At 37.7% G+C, this 23,812-nt stretch overlaps 1 protein-coding gene across 21 annotated transcripts in view; it reads right to left on the bottom strand.

Annotated features, from left to right (window-relative positions):
- ANKRD28 (ankyrin repeat domain 28) overlaps positions 1 to 23,812 on the bottom strand; it is a 208,642-nt gene that overhangs the window by 60,022 nt on the left and 124,808 nt on the right. For 11 of the 21 annotated variants that reach the window (XR_013528648.1, XR_013528652.1, XR_008477485.2 and 8 more), the window contains 3 exons: positions 23,208 to 23,278; positions 13,095 to 13,295; positions 11,439 to 11,526 (listed from right to left, as the gene is read on the bottom strand). Coding sequence is in view for 15 of the 21 variants with exons in the window: in XM_035278351.3 (XP_035134242.1) it covers positions 11,439 to 11,526; positions 13,095 to 13,295; positions 23,208 to 23,278 (360 nt within the window). In the remaining 6 variants the exon portion in view is untranslated. The remainder of the gene's footprint in view (positions 1 to 11,438; positions 11,527 to 13,094; positions 13,296 to 23,207; positions 23,279 to 23,812) is intronic. The other 10 variants (XR_013528650.1, XR_013528649.1, XM_035278354.3 and 7 more) reach the window with 1 other exon arrangement.

Here is a 23,812-nt window from a genome sequence, read left to right on the forward strand (position 1 = left end):
AGGTTGTGGTGAGCCGAGATCGCGCCATTGCACCAAGCATAAAACTCTGTCTCAAAAAAAAAAAAATACAAAAATTAGCCAGGCATACTGGCAGATGCCAGTAATCCCAGCACTTGGGAGGCTGGGCTGGGGCAAGAGAATCACTTGAACACAGGAGGTAGAGGCTGCAGTGAGTCAAGATCCTACCACTACGTGCTAGCCTGGGAAACAGAGTGAAACTTTGTCAAAAACAAACAAATAAAAATTTCTGATTCACGGGAGGAGGTCAAAGTATTAATATTAACAGGAATTTGGAAGAAGTTGATTCCAGCCCTCATGGATGACTTTGAGGGGTTCAAGACTTCAGTGAAGGAAATAATTGCAGATGTGGCAGAAATAGCAAGAGAACTAGAATAAGAAGTGGAGCCTAAAGATGTGCCTGCCTTGCTGTAATCTCACAATAAAATGTGAACGGGGGAAGAGGGAAGATGGCACTGTAGGACCAACTCAGGATTGCAGCTCCCAGTGAATCTGCAGAGGGTGAGTGCAGGCCGCAATTCCATACGGATCTTTATTGTCCACAGACTAGGAGATTCCGAGGTGCAAGAGCCCCATGGGCTGCCAGTGCAGAAGTCTGGGCTGGTGCGGCTGTTTGGGCCGAGGCCGTAGCGCAGCGACACTCCGTACAAAATACACTGGTTTGGTTGCCCTGTTAAACTGGCAATTGGAGATTTCAGAAGGCAGATTAGCACATTCATCTGATTAAACGGGGCTTAAACAGAAGCCAGACCAGGAGATTCCTGGGCAGCAATGTGGTTTGAGCCGGCGCAGTGGGTCGCAGCACGGGAAATCACACAGATCCCGGTGCCCTTGCAGCAGGCGATTGGAACACCTGGGAGAGAGTCAACTGTTCAACTTAAAAAAAAAAAAAAAAAAAAAAAAAGGGGGCTCTGAGGCAGGGAACCAGGTGATCAGGCTCAGCGGGTCCCACCGCGGCAAAAACAAACAAAACAGCAATTGGAAACGCTCGGGGTTGAGAGTTTCACGGCAAGCACAGCTGAACCCAGGAGAGTGCAGCTCCGTGGGCAAGGGGCGTCCGCCACTACCGAGGCACGCAACCCCTACAGAGGGACTCAGCCATTGCTGACGCAGCCTGCCGTTGCCGAGGCAACCCGCCATAACAGAGAGAGTCTGCCACTACAGAGGTGGGCCACCATCACCACTGCCGTTCTAACCACACCCATATAAACAGGACTACAGGGAATTACACATGGTAGCAGGGCAGAGCCCATGGCAGCTCATCATAGCCACTACAGGCAGGCAGTGACTAGTCTGCCTCCTCGCTGTGCAGGAAAGTGCAACCCATACTCATAAATAAAGCCCTAATCCCCGGGACAGAGCACCTGAGGAAAAAAAAGGGGCTTTATGAGTTCTGCTGCAGCAGACTTAAACGTACCTGCCTAGCAGCCCTGAATGAACAACGGAGCTCACAGCTCAGCAGTAGAGCTTCTATAAAGTACAGAATGTCTCCTCAAGCAGCTCCCTGAGCCCCGTATATCCAAACAGTCACCTCACAAAGGACTGATCAGACTGACAACTGGCAGGCATCATTCAGGGACAAAGACAGCAGAAAAAGAATCTGGTAGCAACCCTCACGGTTCCGCAGCTGCTACAGGAGTTCCCCAGACAAGCAGGGCCTAGAGTAGACCTCAGCAGTCCTACAGCAGTGGGGCCAGACTGTTAGAAGGAAAACTAACAAACAGAAATACTTCATCATCAACAATCTGGATGTCCACTCAGAGACCCAATCGGAAAATCAGTAACCACTCAGAAGACAGGTGGATAAATCCACAAAGATGGGAAGAAACCAGCGCAAAAAGGAGGAAAACACCCGAAACCAGAACACCTCGCCTCCTACAAAGGACCAAAACTCCTCACCAGCAAGGGAACAAAGCTGGATGGAGAATGAGTGTGATGAAATGACGGAATCAGACTTCAGAAGGTGGGTAATGAGAAACTTCCGTGAGCTAAAAAAACATGTTCTAAATCAATGCAAAGAAACTAAGAACCTTGAAGATTTGAAAAAAGATGTGAGGAAATGATAACAAGAATGGACAACTTAGAGAGGAATATGAGTGAATTGAAGGAGCTGAAAAACACAACATGAAAACTTCATGAAGCATGCACAAGTTTCAACAGCTGAATTGACCAAGCAGAAGAAAGGATATCAGAAGTCGAAGATCAACTCAATAAAATAAAATGAGAAGCCAAGATTAGAGAAAAAAGCACAAAAAGGAATGAACAAAGTCTCCAAGAAATGTGGGTCTATGTGAAGAGACCTAATCTACGTTTGATAGGTGTACCTGAATGTGACGAAGAGAATGAATCCAAGCTGGAAAATACTCTTCAGGATATTATCCAGGACAATTTCCCCAACCTAGCAAGGCAGGCCAATATTCAAGTCCAGGAAATATAGAGAACACCACAAAGATATTCCACAAGAAGAGCAACCCCAAGGCACATAATCGTCAAATTCACCAGGGTTGAAATGAAAAAGAAAGTGCTAAGGGCAGCCAGAGAGAAAGGTCGGGTCACCCACAAAGGGAAGCCCATCAGACTCACAGCAGATCTCTCGGCAGAAACCCTACAAGCCAGAAGAGAGTGGGGGCCAATATTCAACATTCTTAAAGAAAAGAACTTTCAACCCAGAATTTCATATCCAGCCAAACTGAGCTTCATAAGTGAAGGAAAAATAAAATCCTTTGTGAACAAGCAAGTACTCAGAGATTTTGTCACCACCAGGCCTGCTTTACAAGAGCTCCTGAAAGAGGCACTATACATAGAAAGGAACAACCAGTACCAGCCATTCCAAAAACATACCAAATGCTAAAGAGCATCAACAAAATGAAGAATCTGCATCAACTAACGGGCAAAACAGCCAGCTAGCATCAAAATGGCAGTATCAAATTCATACATAACAATATTAACCCTAAATATAAATGAGCTAAATGCACCAATCAAAAGACACAGACTGGGAAATTGGATAAAAAGCCAAAACCCATCGGTGTGCTGTATCTAGGAAACCCATCTCGCATGCAAGGATATACAAAGGCTCAAAATAAAGGGATGGAGGAAGATTTACCAAGCAAATGGAGAGCGAAAAAAAGGAGGACTTACAATTCTCGTCTCTGATAAAACAGACTTTAAAGCAACAAAGATCAAAAGAGACAAAGAAGGACATTACATTATGGTCAAAGGATTGATAGAACAACAAGAGCTAATGATCCTAAATATATATGGACCCAATACAGGAGCACCCAGATATATAAGGCAATTCTTAACAACTTACAAAGAGACCTAGACTCCCACATAATAATAGTCAGAGACGTTAACACTCCACTGTCAATATTAGACAGATCAACCAGACAGAAAATTAACAAGGATATCCAGGGCTTGAACTCGGACTTGGAACAAGCAAACCTGATAGACATTTACAGAACTCTCCACCCCAAATACACAGAATATACATTCTTCTCAGCACCACATCACACCTACTCTACAATTGACCACGTAATTGGAAGTAAAGCACTCCTCAGCAAATGTAAAACAACTGAAATCATAACAAACAGTCTCTCAGACCATAGTGCAATCAAGTTAGAAATCAGAATTCAGAAACTAACTCAGAACCGCACAACTTCATGGAAACTGAACAACTGGCTCTTGAATGTTGACTGGATAAACAATGAAATGAAGGCAGAAATAAAGAAGTTCTTCAAAACCAACGAGAAGGAAGACACAACATACCAGAATCTCTGGGACACATTTAAAGCAGTCTCTAGAGGAAAGTATATAGCAGTAAGTGCCCACATGAGAACAGTGGAGAGATCCAAAATTGACACCCTATTGTCAAAATTGAAAGAGCTAGAGGAGCAAGATAAAAATAACTCAAAATCTAGCAGAAGACAAGAAATAACTAAGATCAGAGCAGAACTGAAGGAGATAGAGACACGAAAAACCCTTCAAAAAAAAATCAATAAATCCAAGAACTGGTTTTTTGAAAAGATCAACAAAACAGACCACAAGCCAGACTGATAAAAAAGAAAAGAGAGAATAACCAAATAGATGCAATAAAAAATGATAAAGGGGAAATCACCACAGATTCCACAGAAATTCAAACCATCATCAGAGAATATTACAAACAACTCTATGCACATAAACTAGTAAACCTGGAAGAAATGGATAAATTCCTAGACACTTGTGTCCTCCCAAGCCTAAACCAGGAGGAAGCTGAAACTATGAATAGACCAATAACAAGGTCTGAAGTTGAGGCAGCCATTAAGAGCCTACCACACAAAAAAAAGCCCAGGTCCAGATGGGTTCACAGCAGAATTCTACCAGACACACGAAGAGGAGCTGGTACCATTCCTTCTGAAACTATTCCAAATAATCCAAAAAGAGCGAATCCTTCCCAAAACATTTTATGAGACCAACATCATCCTGATACCAAAACCCAGCAGAGACTCAAAAAGAAAAGAAAACTTCAGGCCAGTATCCATGATGAACATAGATGGAAAAATCTTCAATAAAATACTGGCAAGCCAATTGCAACAGCACATCAAAAAGCTTATCCATCATGATCAAGTAGGATTCATCCCGGGGATGCAAGTCTGGTTCAACATACGCAAGTCTATAAACATAATTCACCACATAAACAGAACCAAAAACAAAAACCACATGATTATCTCAATTGTCGCAGAGAAGGCATTTGACAAAATTCAACAGCCCTTTATGCTAAAAACCCTCAATAAACTCGGTATTGATGGAACGTATCTCAAAGTAATAAAAGCTATTTATGACAAACCAACAGCCAATATCATACTGAATGGGCAAAATCTGGAAGCATTCCCTTTGAAAGCTGGCACTAGACAAGGATGCCCTCTCTCACCACTCCTATTCAATACAGTACTGGAAGTTCTAGCCAGAGCAATCAGGCAAGAAAAAGAAATACAGGGTATTCTAATAGGAAAGGTGGAAGCCAAATTGTCTCTATTTGCAGACGACATGATAGTATACCTAGAAGACCCCAACGCCTCAGCCCAAAAACTCCTGAAACTGATAAGCAACTTCAGCAAAGTCTCAGGATATAAAATCAATGTGAGAAAATCACAAGCATTCCTATACACCAATAACAGACTTAAAGAGAGCCAAATCAAAAACGAACTGCCATTCACAATTGCTACAAAAAGAATAAAATACCTAGGAATGCAACTTACGAGGAACGCAAGGAACCTCTTCAAGGAAAACTACAAACCACTGCTCAACGAAATAAGAGAGGACACAAACAGATGGAGAAACACTCCATGTTCATGGTTAGGAAGAATTAATATCGTGAAAATGGCTATACTGCCCAAAGTAATTTACAGATTCAATGCTATCCCCATCAAGCTACCATTGACTTTCTTCACAGAACTGGAAAAAACCACCATGAACTTCATATGGAACAAAAAGAGAGCCTGCATAGCCAAGTCAATTCTAAGCAAAAAGAACACAGTGGGGGGCATCACACTACCGGATTTCAAACTATACTACAAGGCTACAGTAATCAAAACAGCATGGTACTGGTACCAAAACAGAGATATAGACCAATGGAACAGAACAGAGGCATCGGAGGCAACACAACATATCTACAACTATACAATCTTTGATAAACCTGACAAAAACAAGCAATGGGGAAAGGATTCCCTGTTTAATAAATGGTGTTGGGAAAACTGGCTACATGTGCAGAAAGCAGAAACTGGACCCCTTCCTGACACCTTACACTAAAATCAACTCAGATGGATTAAAGACTTAAACATAAGACCTGGCACCATATAAACCCTAGAAGAAAATCTAGGCAAAACCATTCAGGACATAGGAGTAGGTAAGGACTTCATGACCAAAACACCAAAACCATTGGCAACAAAAGCCAAAATAGACAAATGGGACCTAATCAAACTCCACAGCTTCTGCATGGCAAAAGAAACAGTCACTAGAGTGAATCGGCAACCAACAGAATAGGAAAAAATTTTTGCAGTTTACCCATCTGACAAAGGGCTGATACCCAGAATTTATAAAGAACTCAAACAGATTTACAGGAAAAAAACAAACAAGCCCATTCAAAAATGGGCAAAGGATACGAACAGACACTTTACAAAAGAAGACATACATGAGGCCAACAAACATATGAAAAAATGCTCATCATCAGTGGTCATTAGAGAGGTGCAAATCAAAACCACATTAAGATACCATCTCACGCCAGTTAGAATAGCGATCATTAAAAAATCTGGAGACAACAGATGCTGGAGAGGAGTGGAGAAATAGGAACACTTTTACACTGCTGGTGGGAGTGTAAATTAGTTCAACCATTGTGGAAGACAGTGTGGTGATTCCTCAAGGACCTAGAAATAGAAATTCCATTTGACCCAGCAATCCCATTACTGGGTATATATCCAAAGGACTATAAATCGTTCTACTATAAGGACACATGCACACGAATGTTCATTGCAGCAATGACCTGGAACCAACCCAAATGCCCATCGATGATAGACTGGACTGGGAAAATGTGGCACATATATACCATGGAATATTATGCAGCAATCAAAAATGTTAAGTTCATGTCCTTTGTAGGCACATGGATGAATCTGGAGACCATCATTCTCAGCAAACTGACACAAGAACAGAAAATGAAATACTGCGTATTCTCAATCATAGGCGGGTGACGAACAATGAGAACACATGGACACAGGGAAGGGAGCACTACACACTGGGGTCTATTGGGGGGAACAGGGGAGGGACAGCGGGGGGGGGGAGCTGGGGAGGGATAGCATGGGGAGAAATGCCAAATGTGGGTGAAGGGGAGGAAGGCAGCAAAACACACTGCCACTTGTGTACCTATGCAACTATCTTGCATGTTCTGCACATGTACCCCAAAACCTAAAATGCAATAGAAAATAAAAAATAAAAATAGGTGGATGCCTAGAGAAAAAAAAAATGTGAACAGATGAGGAGTTGCTTCTTATGGATGAGTAAAGACAGTGGTTTGGTGAGATGGGATCTAGTCCCGAAGATGTTGTGAATGTTGTTAAAATGACAACAAGGCTTTAAAAGAAATGACTATAATTTTGCAGGCAATTCTATGGGTAAAATGCTATCAAACAGCTTCACATGCTACAGAGCCATCTTTGGTGAAAGTTAAGAGTCCATCAATGTAGCACATCTTTATCTCATTTTAAGAAACTGCCACAGCCATCCAAACCTTCAGCAGCCATTCACATTGACGCAAAACTCTCCATTAGCAGAGATTACGACTTGCTAAAGGCTTATATGACAGTTACCATTTCTTAGCAATGAGGTATTTTTTAAGACAAGAACACTGAAAATTAACTTAAAAAGACCAAAGACATGTACATTGTTTTAGCTGCACATGTAATAAACTACAGTATAGCATAAACATATTTTATAATTAATTTTACAAACAGAGTCTTGCTCTGTTACCCAAGCTGGAGTGCAGTGGTATGATCGCAGCTCACTGTTACCTCAAACTCCTGGATTCAGGTGATCCTCCCACCTCAGCCTTATGAGTAGCTAGGACCACAGATACATACCACCACACTGGGCTAATTAAAAAATTTTTTTTTGTAGAGTCAGCTTCTTGTTATATTGCTCAGGCTGGTCTGGAACTCCCAGCCTGAAGCAGTCCTCCCACCTTGGCTTCCCAAGGTGTTGGAATTATAGGTGTGAGCCACCACAGCCAGACTAAACATATCTTTTATACGCACTAGGAAACCAAAAAAATTTTATGACTTGCTTTATTGTGATATTTACTTTGCTCTAATGGTTTAGCACCAAACCTACAATCTCTCTTATCTCTGCCTTACTGGAATCGTTTCAATCTGGGAGTTTCTTGGGCATGTTTCTTCAGAAAGTTAGGTCTTTAGAACATGCAGCCAAAATCCTTTTTCCTTATCATTTCCACCAGATCTTAACTAACTTAGTTTACTACTTACCCTTGTAACCATCAGGAAAGGGTTGGTTATACTGTGTGATGGTTAACAATCAAATCCCAAATCTCAGTGGCTTAAACAATTAATGTTTTTATTTCTCTCTCAACCCTAACAGGTTGTCAATAGGGCTTATCTAAGTCACTCAAAGAACCAGGCTCATGTAACTGACATCATCTTCAATGTGGCTGGTCACTGTAACAGAAGGGGGAACAGACTGCAGAGTTTTCCATCAATTAAATGCTCTGGCCCAGACTGATTTTGCTTTCATTCATGAGTGAGAACTAGCCTCAGGCCCCAAGCAACTACCCAAAAAGGCCAGGAAGGGGGCCATGTATCTGGAAGGTGAGAGAAACACTATTCTCCTTTTCTAACTTGTGACTTTTTATCAGATTACATTATATAGTGCTTTCTCCTCCTCCCACAATCCTTTATACCTCTGTGTCTTTGCCCATGAAACACTTTCTTTATGTGGATCATTCTGCTTGGATGTCTCCTTCCAATCACTGCTATTATACTAATCCTTGAAGAACCATGTCAGATCCCACCTTTCCTGAACAACCCAATCAACTCTCTTCCCTAGGCCTATTAGCCCTGTGACGTTTCTTAAATGGAAACATTAATTACTAACTTTAAAATTACTTTTTGTGCATTAATCCCCAAATATATTATGTACTTTCAAGACTGTTCTACTTCTTGATCTGTTCCACAAAGTCAAGAGCAGCATACAAAACAGGCACCCAATACATTTTTGTCACATTAAAGAAATTGCTTGTGATGTCATTTTAAAAATCCCTTCATGTAGAATGAGTCTATAAAAAGTTAGCAAATTATAAAATGAGGTTTTCAGAGGCCCCCTGCTCAAAAAAAAGTTAAGCCAGGATACTGCAAGATGCATAATCAGGCAGATTCAGTTGTTTATAAATATAAATTATCAAGTAAAATAGATATTTTCAGCCTCTTTACCCCCATTTTAATATGGAAAAGAAATATTTTACTATTATGTTTCTAGGAAAGAAAAAAGAATTTAATGAGTTATTAATGTAATTTTTAAAAATTATTAAAAATTTTGGAGACAGGGTTTCAGCTTTGCCACCTTGGCTAGAATGCAGTGGTGCAATCCCAGCTCACTGCAGCCTCGACCTCCTGGGATCAAGCGATCCTCCACTTCAGCCACCTGAGGAGCTGTGACTACAGGTGTGTGCCACCCCACACACAGCTAATATTTAAATTTTTTTTTGTAGAGAGAGGGTCGTGCTACGTTGCCCAGGCTGGTCTCAAACTCCTGGGCTCAAGGATCTTCCCATCTCGGCCTCTCAAAGTGTTGAGATTACAGGCATGAATCACCATGCCCAGCCGAAGGGAAAAAATATTTATTCAGAGTCATCACAATGAGGTAACTGGAAGCTAAACTTGGCGGAATATTGCTAAAAGTACTGAAAGCAACAGGAAAGATCAATGTGTAAAGGGACCTTGATAAAGGGTGATGGTAGGAGCAAGCACAAGGTGGGAAGAAGAAAATGATCAACTCATTTGGAACTGAGATAGGATGCTAGTGAACAATGACAAATAATTCGATAGCGTAAGTATAAGAGGTAGAGCCTAAAAGGAAATTAAGGGAGCCTCAACCAGGGAATGGAAGGTCAGGGCTAATAAGGAAAACTGGGATAAATAAATTATAAGACTAAACATAATCCCCACTGTCTCTTATACTAATATTGATGAATTCTCTGAATATAACCTAGAGGTGACAATACCTGTATTTCAGGTTTGTATTTTCTTAAAAAAAAAAAAAAAAAAAAAAAGATTCTACTGCTTTTGGTTGTTTTTATTATAGGCATAGGATTTTCCTGGGCCTTGTGGGTTATCTATAACTGGTTTAACATATGCAGACATATATGTATAGAAAGAGTATACTGTAATAAAAAAAGAAAGCAAAAATAAAAATAACAACAAAAAGAAAGAGCGTACTGTAACTGTTTTGTATCTATTTTACACATTATACAATTGACCCCTGAATAACAAAGGTTTGAACTGTGTGGGGCAACTTATACATGAATTTTTTTCTACTAAATGTGGTTCAAAAATACAGTATTCAGGGGATGTGAAATGCTCGTAGATAGAGAGCCAACTTTTCGTACACATAGGTTCCCCAGGGCTGACTGTGGGACTTCAGTATGCAAGGATTTGGTATAAGCAGGTGGTCCTGGAACCAATCCTTCACATATATGAGGGATAGACTATATAGTTCTTGAGTTAATATTCCTCCATTGAATCTTCTGTTAACCTTTTATTTTTAAATGAGAGTCACGGAAAGACAAAACCCAAGAGCAGAAAGTAATGATGAAAAGCTATGACTTTAAGAAACGTGGTTAGCTAGGTGTCTTTGTAATCAGGTACAGTGACTGATAAATCAGGAAATGATACCAGTATTACTCAAAAAACATGTCGGTTCATATGTGCTTTTTCCTACCCAGGAGTTAAAACAGCAGAAGCAGAGAATTATAACCTCTGGCCAGAAGAAAAAATGCCCTGGGATCTAAGGCTGCAAAGTGAGTTCTTTCAGCTGTTTTAAGAACCTTGAAAAATGAATGTCTACATCCATGGCTTCTTCCTAGAGGCAGAACCCCAGGCTTATATGACTTTAAGGATTTATGTCAAGGTGTACTTCTTCTGCACTTAAAAGATCTACTTTCATCTGCACTTTTAGTATCCAGAAGCGAGCATTTCCACTCTGCTGTTTTGGCATGTTTTAAAATATCCTGTGATAAGGCTGATTTGCCTTCCCAGCACTGCAAGAACCAATTACTGTTTTCATTAGTGATGTGGTCACACAGTTGCAAAGGTTTTGGGTGGTCTACCCCAGGCCTATCATCCCCAGGAGCTCTATTAGTTTTAAAGGACAATTTTGCTGACTATAAGATTTTTCAAGAACATATACACCATGTTAGAGCAGAAGTCTATATTCCAAGCCAAGTTTCTTTCTACAAAATTACTATTATAGAAATCAAACATGATGATACATATTTAACCCAGTGGTTGGTCCAAAATAATAGGCTCCTTAATGTATCTTTGTAATTTTTACCTTAATATTCTCATACAAACAAAAATGAGTATGAGAGTAAGATTAGTAAACATCAATCCTAAATTATGTATCACAGGCCTGTGTCTGGGATGTCTCTTCCTTTGGAATTAATTTCAAACAGCTTTTAGATGAACTGGACCCAGTGTACTCCAAACCTCTCCCATTACCAGGCTTGTTCTGCCTGAACATCAAACTCAGATATTGTGGAGCTTTTCAGTACCCTTAAAGACAAATGTTATACAAATAGCCAATAACTCAAATGTACAATTTTTTTTCTAAATACATTTAGATATGTACATACATAATATCAAAAACTAAATTTAAAAAGTACATACCCATATATGCTGCCCAATGGATAGCACGCCTATCTTTCTTGTCAAAAGCATTAATATTGGCACCTCTAGACAAGAGTAATTTGACCATCTGTAATAAAAGTAAACAGTGTCAACAAAATTGTGAAGTACAATTGTCTATCAATGTACATTTGTGACAGTTACTCATCTCAATTTCTCTGGCAACAAATGTCTGCCGTTATAGAACAGAAGGAGCTAGACTAAATACTCAAGGTCATTTAACATAATAACAGGACAAAATATAAAAAAAACAGTTAACTGTGGGTATTACTAAAATCAGGCATCAATACCTTTTTAGGATGCCACTTTGTGTCTTGGCATTTTATGAACTAAGAACAAATCTGGAAAGTCTAAAGCTGAAATATTTAATAAGAGGTTGTGATTCTATTCACAGCCTAGAATGTTATTAAAATGCAAAGTGCATTCTTATTCTATAAATGTCTTAAACTTAATTCAAACACAAACACAGTACCTACAATATAATTAGACCTGGAGGTCACTGCGTAGTCTGCTTACCTCACAATGTACCAAGAATAATAATTGCACCTAACCATATTTACAATAATTTCTCCACTGGAAGGCTACTGCAGATTTTAAATAGGGATACATCTGTAACCTTAACCGCAGTGGAGGCAAGGACTCTTTATATTATAAAATCAGAGTAGTACAATAGTCTCCCTTTATCTACAGTTCCGCTTTCTGCATTCAATTACCCGCAGTCAACCATAGTCTGAAAATAGGTGACTATAGTACAGTGACAATAAGATATTTTGAGAGAGACTACATTTATATAACTTGTATGGCAGTATTTGTTAAAATTGTTCCATTTTATTATCTCTTACTGTGCCTAAATTTTATCATGGGTATATACAGAAAAAACCATAATATCTATAGGGTTTGGTACTATCCAATGTTTCAGATATCCATAGGGGGTCCAGAAACATATCTTCTGTAGATAAGTGGAACTACTTTGAAAAAGACATGGCAGCCACTAGCTCCCAGTCACAGAATCTCGGGAATGTTGCTTTACCTATGAGTTCCTATCCCTGCAACAAAAATGAAAGACTAGGTAAGCTGGCTTCAAAGGTTCCTCTGTTACCTTCGTCCCTAAATATTCAATGTATACATAAACCCCAACCTTTGTTATGACAACACCTAGCACAGACATTTGCTGTATAAGATAACAAACTAAATAGCAATTTTCTTAAATTGTTGTGATGGTTCTGTCACTAAAGGATTCTTTGGACTAAGTGTTAATAATAAACTACTAAAAAGAATGTTTTCTAAATTCTGCCTTCCTTTGCTATTTATTATACACTTCTGGAAGAACAATCACACATCTCTGTCTTCAAATATTTTTCCTCCCACAATAATAAAACATACTTTTCCTATTGTATTAGAGTTGGCAGTGTTCTCCTTGGTCACCCCAGGTTGACTGTACAAAGGCAGTATCTACTAAATAGATTTCTAAACTTGAGAAAGTTATAAAAGGAAGTCTGAGGGTTTGCTAAAGGCAAAATCAGACAAAAATAACAAAGATAAATAGTTCATTTTACTATGCATAAATGAAAGTTCTTTAATAACTGGTATGGGGGAGAAACAGAAGGAGAGAAAAATCACTGTCTAATTGCCACCTACCTCACCATGTCCACTGAAAGCTGCATGATGTAATGCAGTTCTCCCTGCTCGATCAGACACGTTTACATTACTCAGAAGAGGTACCAAAGCTTCAGCACACTTTACAGCTTTATTAGCAGCAGCTATATGTAAAGGGGTTTGCCAATTTTTGTCTCGAGCATTAACATCTGCAGAATGTTTCAAAAGTACCTGAACTGCTTCCTAAAACATGTGGAGATAAAAGTTAAAAAAGACAAACGAGTTAAGAGTTTAAGAAATTACTTCTATATATAGGTATGTATCTATGTGTTTGTGTATAATTATGTATCCACATATGAAGAAAATAAAAAAGCTCTCAAATAACTCACTATAAACATGTAGGAATCTACCCAAGGAAACAAAATATTTTGAATGTAAAGGCAATACTCAGAGTACTCAGAGAAATATAAGATGCATCAATATCAAACATTCCCTTTCCAAACTACCCTACCATTAAAGGCATAAAAATTGCTATCAAAAAGTGCAAGAAGAAATACTAACAACTATTATTCAAAAACATTCATTCCTTGTATCTTATTTTTCTAGGTAATTAAATACAATTTATATTTTGAATTTTTTTTTTTTTTTTTTTTTTGAGACGGAGTTTCGCTCTTGTTACCCAGGCTGAAGTGCAATGGCGCGATCTCAGCTCACCGCAATCTCCGTCTCCTGGGTTCAGGCAATTCTCCTGCCTCAGCCTCCTGAGTAGCTGGGATTACAGGCACACGCCACCATGCCCAGCTAATTTTTTGTATTTTTAATAGAGACGGGGTTTCACCATGTTGACCAGGATGGTCTTGATCTGTTGACCTCGTGATCCACCCGCCTCGGCCTCCCAAAGTGCTGGAATTACAGGCTTGAGCCACCGCGCCCGGTCCTAGTTTTTGTTTTTAATTGACAGGATCTGGCTCTGTTGCCCAAGCTAGAGACAGTAGAGCAATCATAGCTCACTGTAACTTCAAATTCCTCGGCTTAAGTGATCCTCCCACCTCAGCTTCCTGAGTAGCTAGGACTACAGGTACATGCTACCACCTCTGGCTAATTTTAAAATTTTTTTGTAGAGACAAAGTCTTTGTATGATGCCCAGGCTGGTCTCAAATTCTTGGCCTCAAGTGATCCTCCTGCCTTGGCTGAAGTGTTGGGATTACAAATGTCAGCCAGTTGTAGAGCCATACTCTTTGAATAATTTTAAGGAATATATTTATTACTTTACATTTGCATATATAAAAATTAAAAACATACTATTTCTCAAAGTATTATACATGCTATATTTTACAAAATGAAAAATCACTAGGACTGATTTCACTGAAAATAAAAAAGACGTAACATATACAAGGCTGTTTTTTGCAGTGCTGCTTAGAGAGAAAGTTAAGGCAATATAAGTCTACTGTCCAAGGGATTTATCTCCCAGAAGCATATGGAAAACCTCACAACACTACCTCTATAAATTGGACTCATGGCAGGATTCCAAGGAATTCAGTATGCCATCAATATTAAGCAGTGTAATCAGAACTAAGCTTAGCAAAATTTTTCTCCTTTCAGTGATAATCCTATATTTTGGTAAATGAATGCCAAATTACATATGCAAATGAAACGTACCAAAACCAGAAAAGAACCATCTTAATTCTACTATTTACAAGGTATACTACTGAAGTTCTAGAAAACTAACCCTAAATGTTCTTACCTGTAAAGGAGATGGGGGTGGGGGAAATAACATCTGCCTACCACTCTTTTCAAGTATGCAATAAAGCACAATAAACTAATGTACATGAGAAGTGTTAGAAAGTGAAAATAGCTATAAATATACAGAGCATCAAGGAAGACTCAACAAAATACTATTAGTCATGAATCACCCACAGCCTTTTAAGCCTCTGAAATAAAAAGTAGTCAGAACTATTTGAAACATGGAAATAGCACCAGTACTTAATAGGGTTGGCAAAAGACTGAAATGATGCCCAGTTACATATCATATTGCTAAGGAAGTCAGTCAGCTAATCAAAGATATACGGAGGCCTATGACTCCACAATTCCACAACAGTGATTTATCCAAAAGAAACTTTAAAAAAATCCATCCAAGAATGCTCACAGCAGTTTTGTTCCTAACCACCAAAAACCAGAAATGCAAATGTCCATCAATAGAAAAATATATAAACTAACAGTACATCTGTACTACATACTCAGCAATAAAAATAAACCAATAATGCATGAAACATGGATAAATCTCAAAAATGCTGAACAAGAGAAGTCATGACAGAAGAATACATATTGTATGATTCAATTTTTATAAAGTTCTAGAATAGGGAAATTATGCTGAGAGAAATAAGAATAGTGGTTGCCTCTGGAGACAGGGAAGACTGACTGAAAAGGAACATAAGGGAACCTGCTGGGGTAATAGAAATTGTTATATCTTGAATGGGATATAGGTTACACAGGTGTATACATTTGGCAAAACTTAAGGGTGTACACTAAAAAAACTATACATTTTAAATCTAAGTTATACTTCAATTTAAAAAGGAATATAGAAAGAACACATATATGAAAACTCACAAAATTATGAAAAACAAGGTATAAACACTATCAAGATTCCTGATCCTCACCTCTAAGAAGAGTACATTGTGATTTGGGGGATCTAAAACTAACACTATATTAGGAAATGTTAGTAGGTATGTTATTGAATGTAACAAATAACTTAAAATGAAGAATTTGTAAGTGGATAACCTGGGCAAACACAGAATACTAGAGATGTCAGCCTTGCCTTATTCCATTTTGGAACTCACAATATAAACATTAAAGCTTCTGGAAAGTTTGGGAAATACTTATGTTACATTAGTAATAACAGGAAAATCAAGTCTACTTCTTTGTTTCACTAAAAAGCAAGAATAAATCTGGTCCATAGTAGGTGACAATAGGTAAGTGGGAACCTAAAGAAGACAATAAACAGCAATTAAGACACCGGAGTATCAAGACAGATCAAGGAGTGACCCTTGAGTCCAATATTTCCTACTCAGAGTAATACATGTCAGATCATAACAACAGTGATCTTTGCAAACTCAGAGAAAGCTGAAGAAAATCCCTAAAGGCTAGAGACAATAAAAGAAGTGAATTTCTAGAACTACAAATCAAAGAGCCCGATGTCATACCTTAGTATAATTCTACATCATATTATCAGCATATCATAAGCACACAGAAAATAATGTGGGGATAACCAAGGGCACAGATGATTTTATTAACAAAAAATATTATCAAAGTAACCTAAATTTTCAGTTATTAGAGGGTATGTGTAAGAAGTGCTGCTGGTGTAACTTGATTTTTTTTTAAAACCAAGTAAATATTCCATGACATTAATTTAAATGAGATTATGAAATATGGGATGATGACTGAAAATTAAACAACTGTACTCAAAGAGTATTTATTATTATCATGGGGTCAGTATAGAAGAGGCTCCATAGTACCAGTTTTCCCCTTTGATTCTTTTTTTTTTAAGCAATTCTTACCATTGATTTGAAGGCAAGCACAGGAAAAACAAGGGCTTAGCATATTTGCAAATAAACACAAACCTTGGAAATACCAAACAATATCTCATGTGATAATAGAATTTAAACTCAGTTATCCGGACAGACCTAAAATGTTAATTCCTGATTAGGTTAAAAAATAAATTGTATGCCCTCCAGTAGTGTGATATGGCTTTCAGAAACACACACACACACCCTAAAAAAAACTCCTACTACTTGGATATCCATTTATTCAGAAAAATATGCAGCACTTACACAGAGCTGAACCACATGGTACTCTTAAGGAATGACAGTCACAATCATAGTAGTGGAGACAGACTGAGGCAGCCAGCTAGTAGGAGGTATGGAAACTAAGTCACTGAAGAAGAGTTGGGGAGTCTGGGATATTTAACTTGAAGCAGTCATTCTTAACCTAGGTTCAGTCAGAGAATTAAACCCTAAGGTAGTACTGTATGTGCTAAATTAAATTCTCTCCTATGCATCTACCACTATGCTAGCTATTCCATCCTTAGGAGAATTTAGAAAATAGTCACTCTAATCAGCATGCATAGGATTTAGTTCTCCCATGGTATCCCAAAAATATAAACCAAAAGCTATCTAAGATTTAAAAAACCCATCTCTTTACATATCTCTCTGCAGCCATAGCTATATTTTCTGTTACATGTAGTAAGTATCACTACTTTTGCTCTCAGGATGTAATGAAAATAAATAAAAGAACAATGATGAAAGTGATACTCTTGACTAGGTTTTATAGCAGTTTTACCAATTAGGATATTTTTTTTTTCAAAAGAAAAATGAAACTCAGTGTTTACCGAAGTTGTATCTTTTTGGAACAGCCATATTTTATAGCTATTTCTCATAATCCTGCAAAAGAGTTATCAATACTACATATAGCCTTGTAATTTTTAGTTATTTCTTTTTCTTTTCTTTCTTTTTTTGAGGGAGAATTTCGTTCTTGTCGCCCAGACTGGAGTGCAACAGCATGATCCTGGCTCACTGACACCTCTGCCTCCTAGGTTCAAGCAATTCTCCTGCCTCAGCCTCTGGAATAGCTGGAACTACAGGCGTGCGCCACCATGCTTGGCTTCTTTGTGTGTGTGTTGTGTGTGTGTATTTTTTGTAGATAAATTTGATATTTTTGTATTTCGTATTTTCACTATGTTGGCAAGGTTGGTCTTGAACTCCTGACCTTAGGTGATCCAACCACCTTGGTTGCCCAAAGTATGGGATTACAGATGTGAGCCACTGTGCCTGGCCAATATCACATTTTCTTTATCCAGGTGTTGACTGATGCACATTTGGGCTGGTTCCATATTTTTACAATTGCAAATCATTCTGCCATAAACACGTATGTACCAGTATCTTTTTCTTATAATGACTTCTTTTCCTACCTAGTAGTGTGATTGCTGGATCAAATGGTAGATTTAGTTCTTTAAGGAATTTCCATACTGTTTTCCACAGTGGTTGTACGAGTTTACATTCCCACCAACCGTGTAAGTGTTCCCTTATCACTGCATCCACACCGACACCTATTATTTTTTGACTATGGTCATTCTTGCAGGAATAAGGGTATCGCTTTGTGGTTTCAATTTACATTTCCCTGATAATTAGTGATGCTGATTATTTTTCCCTGTTTGTTGGCCCTTTGTACATCTTCTTTTGAGAAGTGTCTATTCATGTCCTTAGCTCACTTTTCTTAAGAGATTCTTTTTTTCCTGCTGATTTTAGTTCTTTGTAGATTCTGGATATTAGTCCTTTGTTAGGTGTATAGATTCCAAAGATTTTCTCCTACTGTGTGGGTTGTCAATGCTGCTGATTATTTTCTTTTGCTGTGCAGAAGCTTTTTAGTTTAATTTTAAGCCCCATCTATTTATCTTTGTTTTTGTTGCATCTGCTTTTGGATTCTTGGTCATATGTCATTGCCTAAGCCAATGTTTAGAAGGGTTTTTCTGATATTACCTTCTAGAATCTTTATGGTTTCAGGTTTTAGATTTAAGTCTTTGATCCATCTTCAGTTAATTTTTGAATAAGGTGAGAGATGCCGATACAGTTTCATTCTTCCACATGTGGCTTGGCAATTATCCCAGCACCATTCCACTGCTTTTGTTTGCCTTGTTGAAGATCAGTTGGCTGTAAGTATTTGGCTTTATTTCTAGGTTCTATTTCTGTTCCATTGCTCTATGTGCCTATTTTTATAACAGTACTATGCTGTTTTAGTGACTATAGCCTTATAGTATAGTTTGAAGTCATGTAATGTGGTGCCTCCAGATGTTGGTTTTTTTTTTTTTTTTTTTTGCTTTGGCTATGTAGGCTCCTTTTTGATTCCATATGAATTTTAAGATTTTTTTTTTCCTAGTTGTGTGATGCATGACGGTGGTATTTTGATGGGAATTCAATCTGTAGATTGCTCTGATAGTATGGTCATTTTCACACCACTGATTCTACGCATCCAATGAGCATGGGATGTGTTTCTGTTTGTGCTGTTTACAATGTATTTCAATACTGTTGTTTAGTTTTCCTTGTAGAAGTCTTTCACCTCCTTTGTTAGGTATATTCCTATTTTACTTTTTTTCTGTGGCTATTGTGAAAGGGAATGGGTTCTTGATTTAATTCTCAACTTGGTCACTGTTAGTGTACAACAGAACTACTGATTTGTGTACATTAATTTTGTATCCTGATACTTTGTTAAATTCATCTACCAGTTCTAGGAGCTTTCTGAACAAATCTTTAGGGTTTTCTAGGTATACGATCATATCATCAGCAAACGGTGACAGTCTGACTTCCTCTTTACTGATTTGGATGCCCTTTATTTCTTTCTCTTGTCTGATGTCTCTGGCTAGGACTTCCAGTATTATTATGAATAGAAGGGGTGAAAGTGGGCATCCTTGTCTTGTTCTAGCTCTCAAGGAGAATGCTTTCAACTTTTCTCCATTCAGTAAAATGTTGGATTTGTCATAGATGCAAGTTTGTCACAGATGGCTTCTATTACCTTAAGCCATGTCCCTTCTATGTTGATTTTGCTGAGAGTTTTAATCATAAAAGGATGCTAGATTTTGTCAAGTGCTTTTTCTACATCTATTGAGGTGATCATGTGATATTTGCTTTTAATTCTGCTTATGTGGTGGATTACATTTATTGACTTAGGTGTATGTTAAACCATCCATGCATCCTTGGTATGAAACCCACCTGATCATGGCGGATTATCTTTTTGATATGCTGTTGGATTTGGTTTGCTAGTATTTTGTTGAGGACTTCAGCATCTATGCTCATCAGGGATATTGATCTGCAGTTTTCTTTGTTATGTCCTTCCCTGGTTTTAGTATTAGGGTGATACTGACTTCATAGAATAACATAGGGAGGATTTCCTCTTTCTCTATCTTTTGGAATAGTGTCAATAGGACTGGTATCAATTCTTCTTTGAATGTTTGATAGAATTCAGCTGTGAATCCATCTGGTCCTAAGCTTTTTTTTGGTTGGCATTACCATTTCAATCTTGTTCCTTATTATTGGTCTGTTCAGAGAATCTCTATCTTCCTAGTTTAATCTAGGAGGGTTGTATATTTCCATGAATTTATCCATCTCCTCTAGTTTTTCTAGTTTATGCAAGTAAAGGTGTTCATATTAGCCTTGGATAATCTTTTAAATTTCTGTAGTATCGGCTGTAATATCTCCTATTTCATTTCTAATTGAGCTTAATTGAATCTTGTCTATTCTTTTCTTGGTTAATCTTGCTAATGGTCTATCAATGTTATTTATCTTTTCAAAGAACCAGTATTTTGTTTCATTTATCTTTCCTGTTTTTGTTCATTGGTTTGTTTCAATTTTATTTAGTTCTGCTCTGATCTTCATTATTTCTTTTCTCCTGCTGGGTTTGCATTTGGATAGTTCTTGTTTCTCTTAGATTATCTATTTGAGCTCTTTCGGATTTTGATGTAGGCATTTAGTGATATAAACTTTCCTCTTAGCACTACTTTTGCTATATCCCAGAGGTTTTGATAGGTTGTGTCACTATTATCATTCAGTTTAAAGAATGTTTCCATTTCCATCTTGATTTCCTCGACCCAATGATCAATCAGAAGCAGGTTATTTAATTTCCATGTATTTGCATGATTTTGTGGCTTCCTTATGGAGTTGATTTCCATTTTTATTCCACTGTGGTCTGACAGAGTTGTTGATATAATTTGGATTTTCTTAAATTTACTGAGACTTGTTGTGTGGCCTATCATTCAGTCTATCTTGCAGAACATTTCATGTGCTGATGAACAGAATGTATATTCTGCAGTTGTTGGGTAGACTGTTGTGTAAATATCTGTCAAGTCCATTTGTTGTAGGGTATGGTTTAAGTCCATTGTTTCTTTGTTGACTTTCTGCTTTTTTTGAGACAGAGTCTTGCTTTGTCACCAGGCTGGAGTGTAGTGGCACGATCTCGAAGCACTGCAGCCTCCGCCTCTCGGGTTCAAGTGATTCTCTTGCTTTAGCCTCCAGAGAAGCTGGGACTACAGGAGTGAATCACCACGCCCAGCTAATTTTTTTAGTAGAGACCGGGTTTCACCATGTTGGTCAGGATGGCCTCGATCTCCTGACCTTATGATCTGCCTGCCTCGTCCTCCCAAAGTGCTGGGATTACAGGCGTGAGCCACTGCACCCAGCCAACTTTCTGTTTTGATGACCGGTCTAGTGCTGTCAGTGGAGTATTAAAGTCTCCCACTATTATTATGTTGCTATCTCATTTCTTAGGACTAGCAGTTATTGTTTTATAAATTTGGGAGCTCCAGTGTTAGGAGCATATATATTTAGAACTTATATTTTCCTGTTGGACTAGTCCTTTTATCATTCTATAATGTCCTGCTTTGCTTTAACTGCTGTTGCTTTAAAGTTTGTTTTGTCTGATATAAAAATAGAACCCCTGGTCACTTTTGTTGTCTATTTGCATGGAATATCTTTTTTTATCCCTTTACCTTAGGTTTCTGTGAGTCCTTGTGTGTTAGTTAGATGAGTCTCCTGAAGACAACAGAAACTTGCCTGGTGAATTCTTATGCATCCTAGGAGTCTGTATCTTTTAGTTGTTTGAAGTGAAGTATTTAGGTCATTTATATTCAGTGTTAGTATTGAGATGTGAGGTACTATTCTATTCATCATGCTATTTGTTGCCTGAATACTCATTATAAAAAAAATTGTATTATTTTTACATAGGTCCTGTAAGATTTATGCTTTAAGGAGGTTCTATTTTGGAGTATTTCAAGGATTTCTTTCAAGATTTAGAGCTCCTTTTAGCAGTTCTTGGTGGTGGTGAATTCTCTCAGAATTTGTATGTCTAGAAAAGACTGTATCCCTTCCTTCATTTATGAAGCGTAGTTTAGCTAGATATCTTGGCTGATAATTGTTTGTTTAGGAGGCTAAAAATAGGACCCCAGGCCGGGCGCGGTGGCTCATGCCTGTAATCCCAGCACTTTGGGAGGCCGAGGCGGGTGGATCATGAGGTCAAGAGATTGAGACCATCCTGGACAACATGGTGAAACCCCGTCTCTACTAAAAATACAAAAAATTAGCTGGGCACGGTGGTGCGTGCCTGTAATCCCAGCTACTCAGGAGGCTGAGGCAGGAGAATTGCCTGAACCCAGGAGGTAGAGGTTGCGGTGAGCTGAGATCGTGCCATTGCACTCCAGCCTGGGTAACAAGAGCAAAACTCCGTCTCAAAAAAAAAGTAAAACTAGATGAACATAAACTTATACTATCACATACTTTTGAATTTTAAATTATTTTTGAAGCTTTGCAACAAGCTACAACTATTGTAAAGCAGGCAAAAGGGGTGCTTTGGACACAATGCATTTTAGAAAAGCACCAAATACACTTTATAAAGTAAAATAGCAAGGGGGAAAAAAAAAGAGATCCAGGTTTTTGTCCCCTCTCTATCATTTACCAGCTGAGTAGTTTTTCATGAATCATTAACTATATAGTTTCCTCGAGACATTTATCTTAGAAAGATATCCTTAGGACTAAAAGATATGAAAAATACAAAAATACTTTGCAAATAATAAACATTTTCTAAAAGTGTCAGTTATCTTGACAAGCAAACAACATACAGAGCTGTAAACAAGAAGAAACTATTCTTCCTTGTAATCCCTCTCACACATTTTAAAGTTTTATATTTGTAACCAGTAAAATATGTAATTAGTTTTGAAACTAATTTCAGTGTTTAGCTAAGTAACATTTCAGTTAATTATTATATACTGATGAAATTATTTCTTGATCACAATCAGTGAAATCTTTGTAACAGACTACTGTAAACCAGTAGAGAAAAGCCTTGAGGAAGATTATATAGGACAGAAAAATGATTTCTCTTGTAGAAGGGACAGAGATAGGGTTTCTTATTCTCTGCTACTTCAGACTGCAAGAGGCCTTATAAACAAAAGAAGAAATGAAATGATTAACTTGGTTTGTACAAATTCTAAAGTGAAATGACCAATCTAGGTATCTCAGTAGCTTTCCCTTCTTTTGAAAACATAGCATTTGAATATGGATTTACAGGCATGCCTATTTAATGTTTTCATATACAATATATTTACTAAGAGAAATTTCATACCTCACTACAAGATGCAACTGCTCTGTGTAAAGGTGTCAACCATTTGCTGTCTTTGGCATTAACTCTAGCTCCTGCAACAAAAAGAAAAAAATAAATTGAAATATTGTACATAAAATGTTTTAAATAAATCTCCTGAAATAATAGTTGTATATAATCCAAATCGGTTAAATGACAATCGAAAAAATACTTTCTGGTGATAAAATTATCCTTACATTAGAAAACAAAATTAGCCTTTGAAATTGATATAATTATCCAATAAAGTCTTAGCTTTTTATTTAAAACAAAATAAACATCATTTTATATATAGGTTAGAAAAGCCACCTTTATACAGAGCATATCCAAGGTAAAAATCAGACCCCACTTTAGAATGTGTGTTAAAAAAAAAAGAATATAAGAATATACTTAGAGATAAAATGTAGACTATTCTAAAGTCTTCATTACATTTCTTTACTAATGAATATATCATGCTGTAAGGTTAAGATAATAATATCAAAATAGTTCTCCAGCCATGATTAAAAACACATTAATACTATAAAGTTATTATATAAGATAGATACAATGGTTATAGACTTAAAATAATTGAAGTGAACCAACTCATGTCTTTC

Source organism: Callithrix jacchus, chromosome 17 (assembly GCF_049354715.1).
Source record: "Callithrix jacchus isolate 240 chromosome 17, calJac240_pri, whole genome shotgun sequence".
Classification (NCBI taxonomy): Eukaryota; Metazoa; Chordata; class Mammalia; order Primates; family Cebidae; genus Callithrix; species Callithrix jacchus.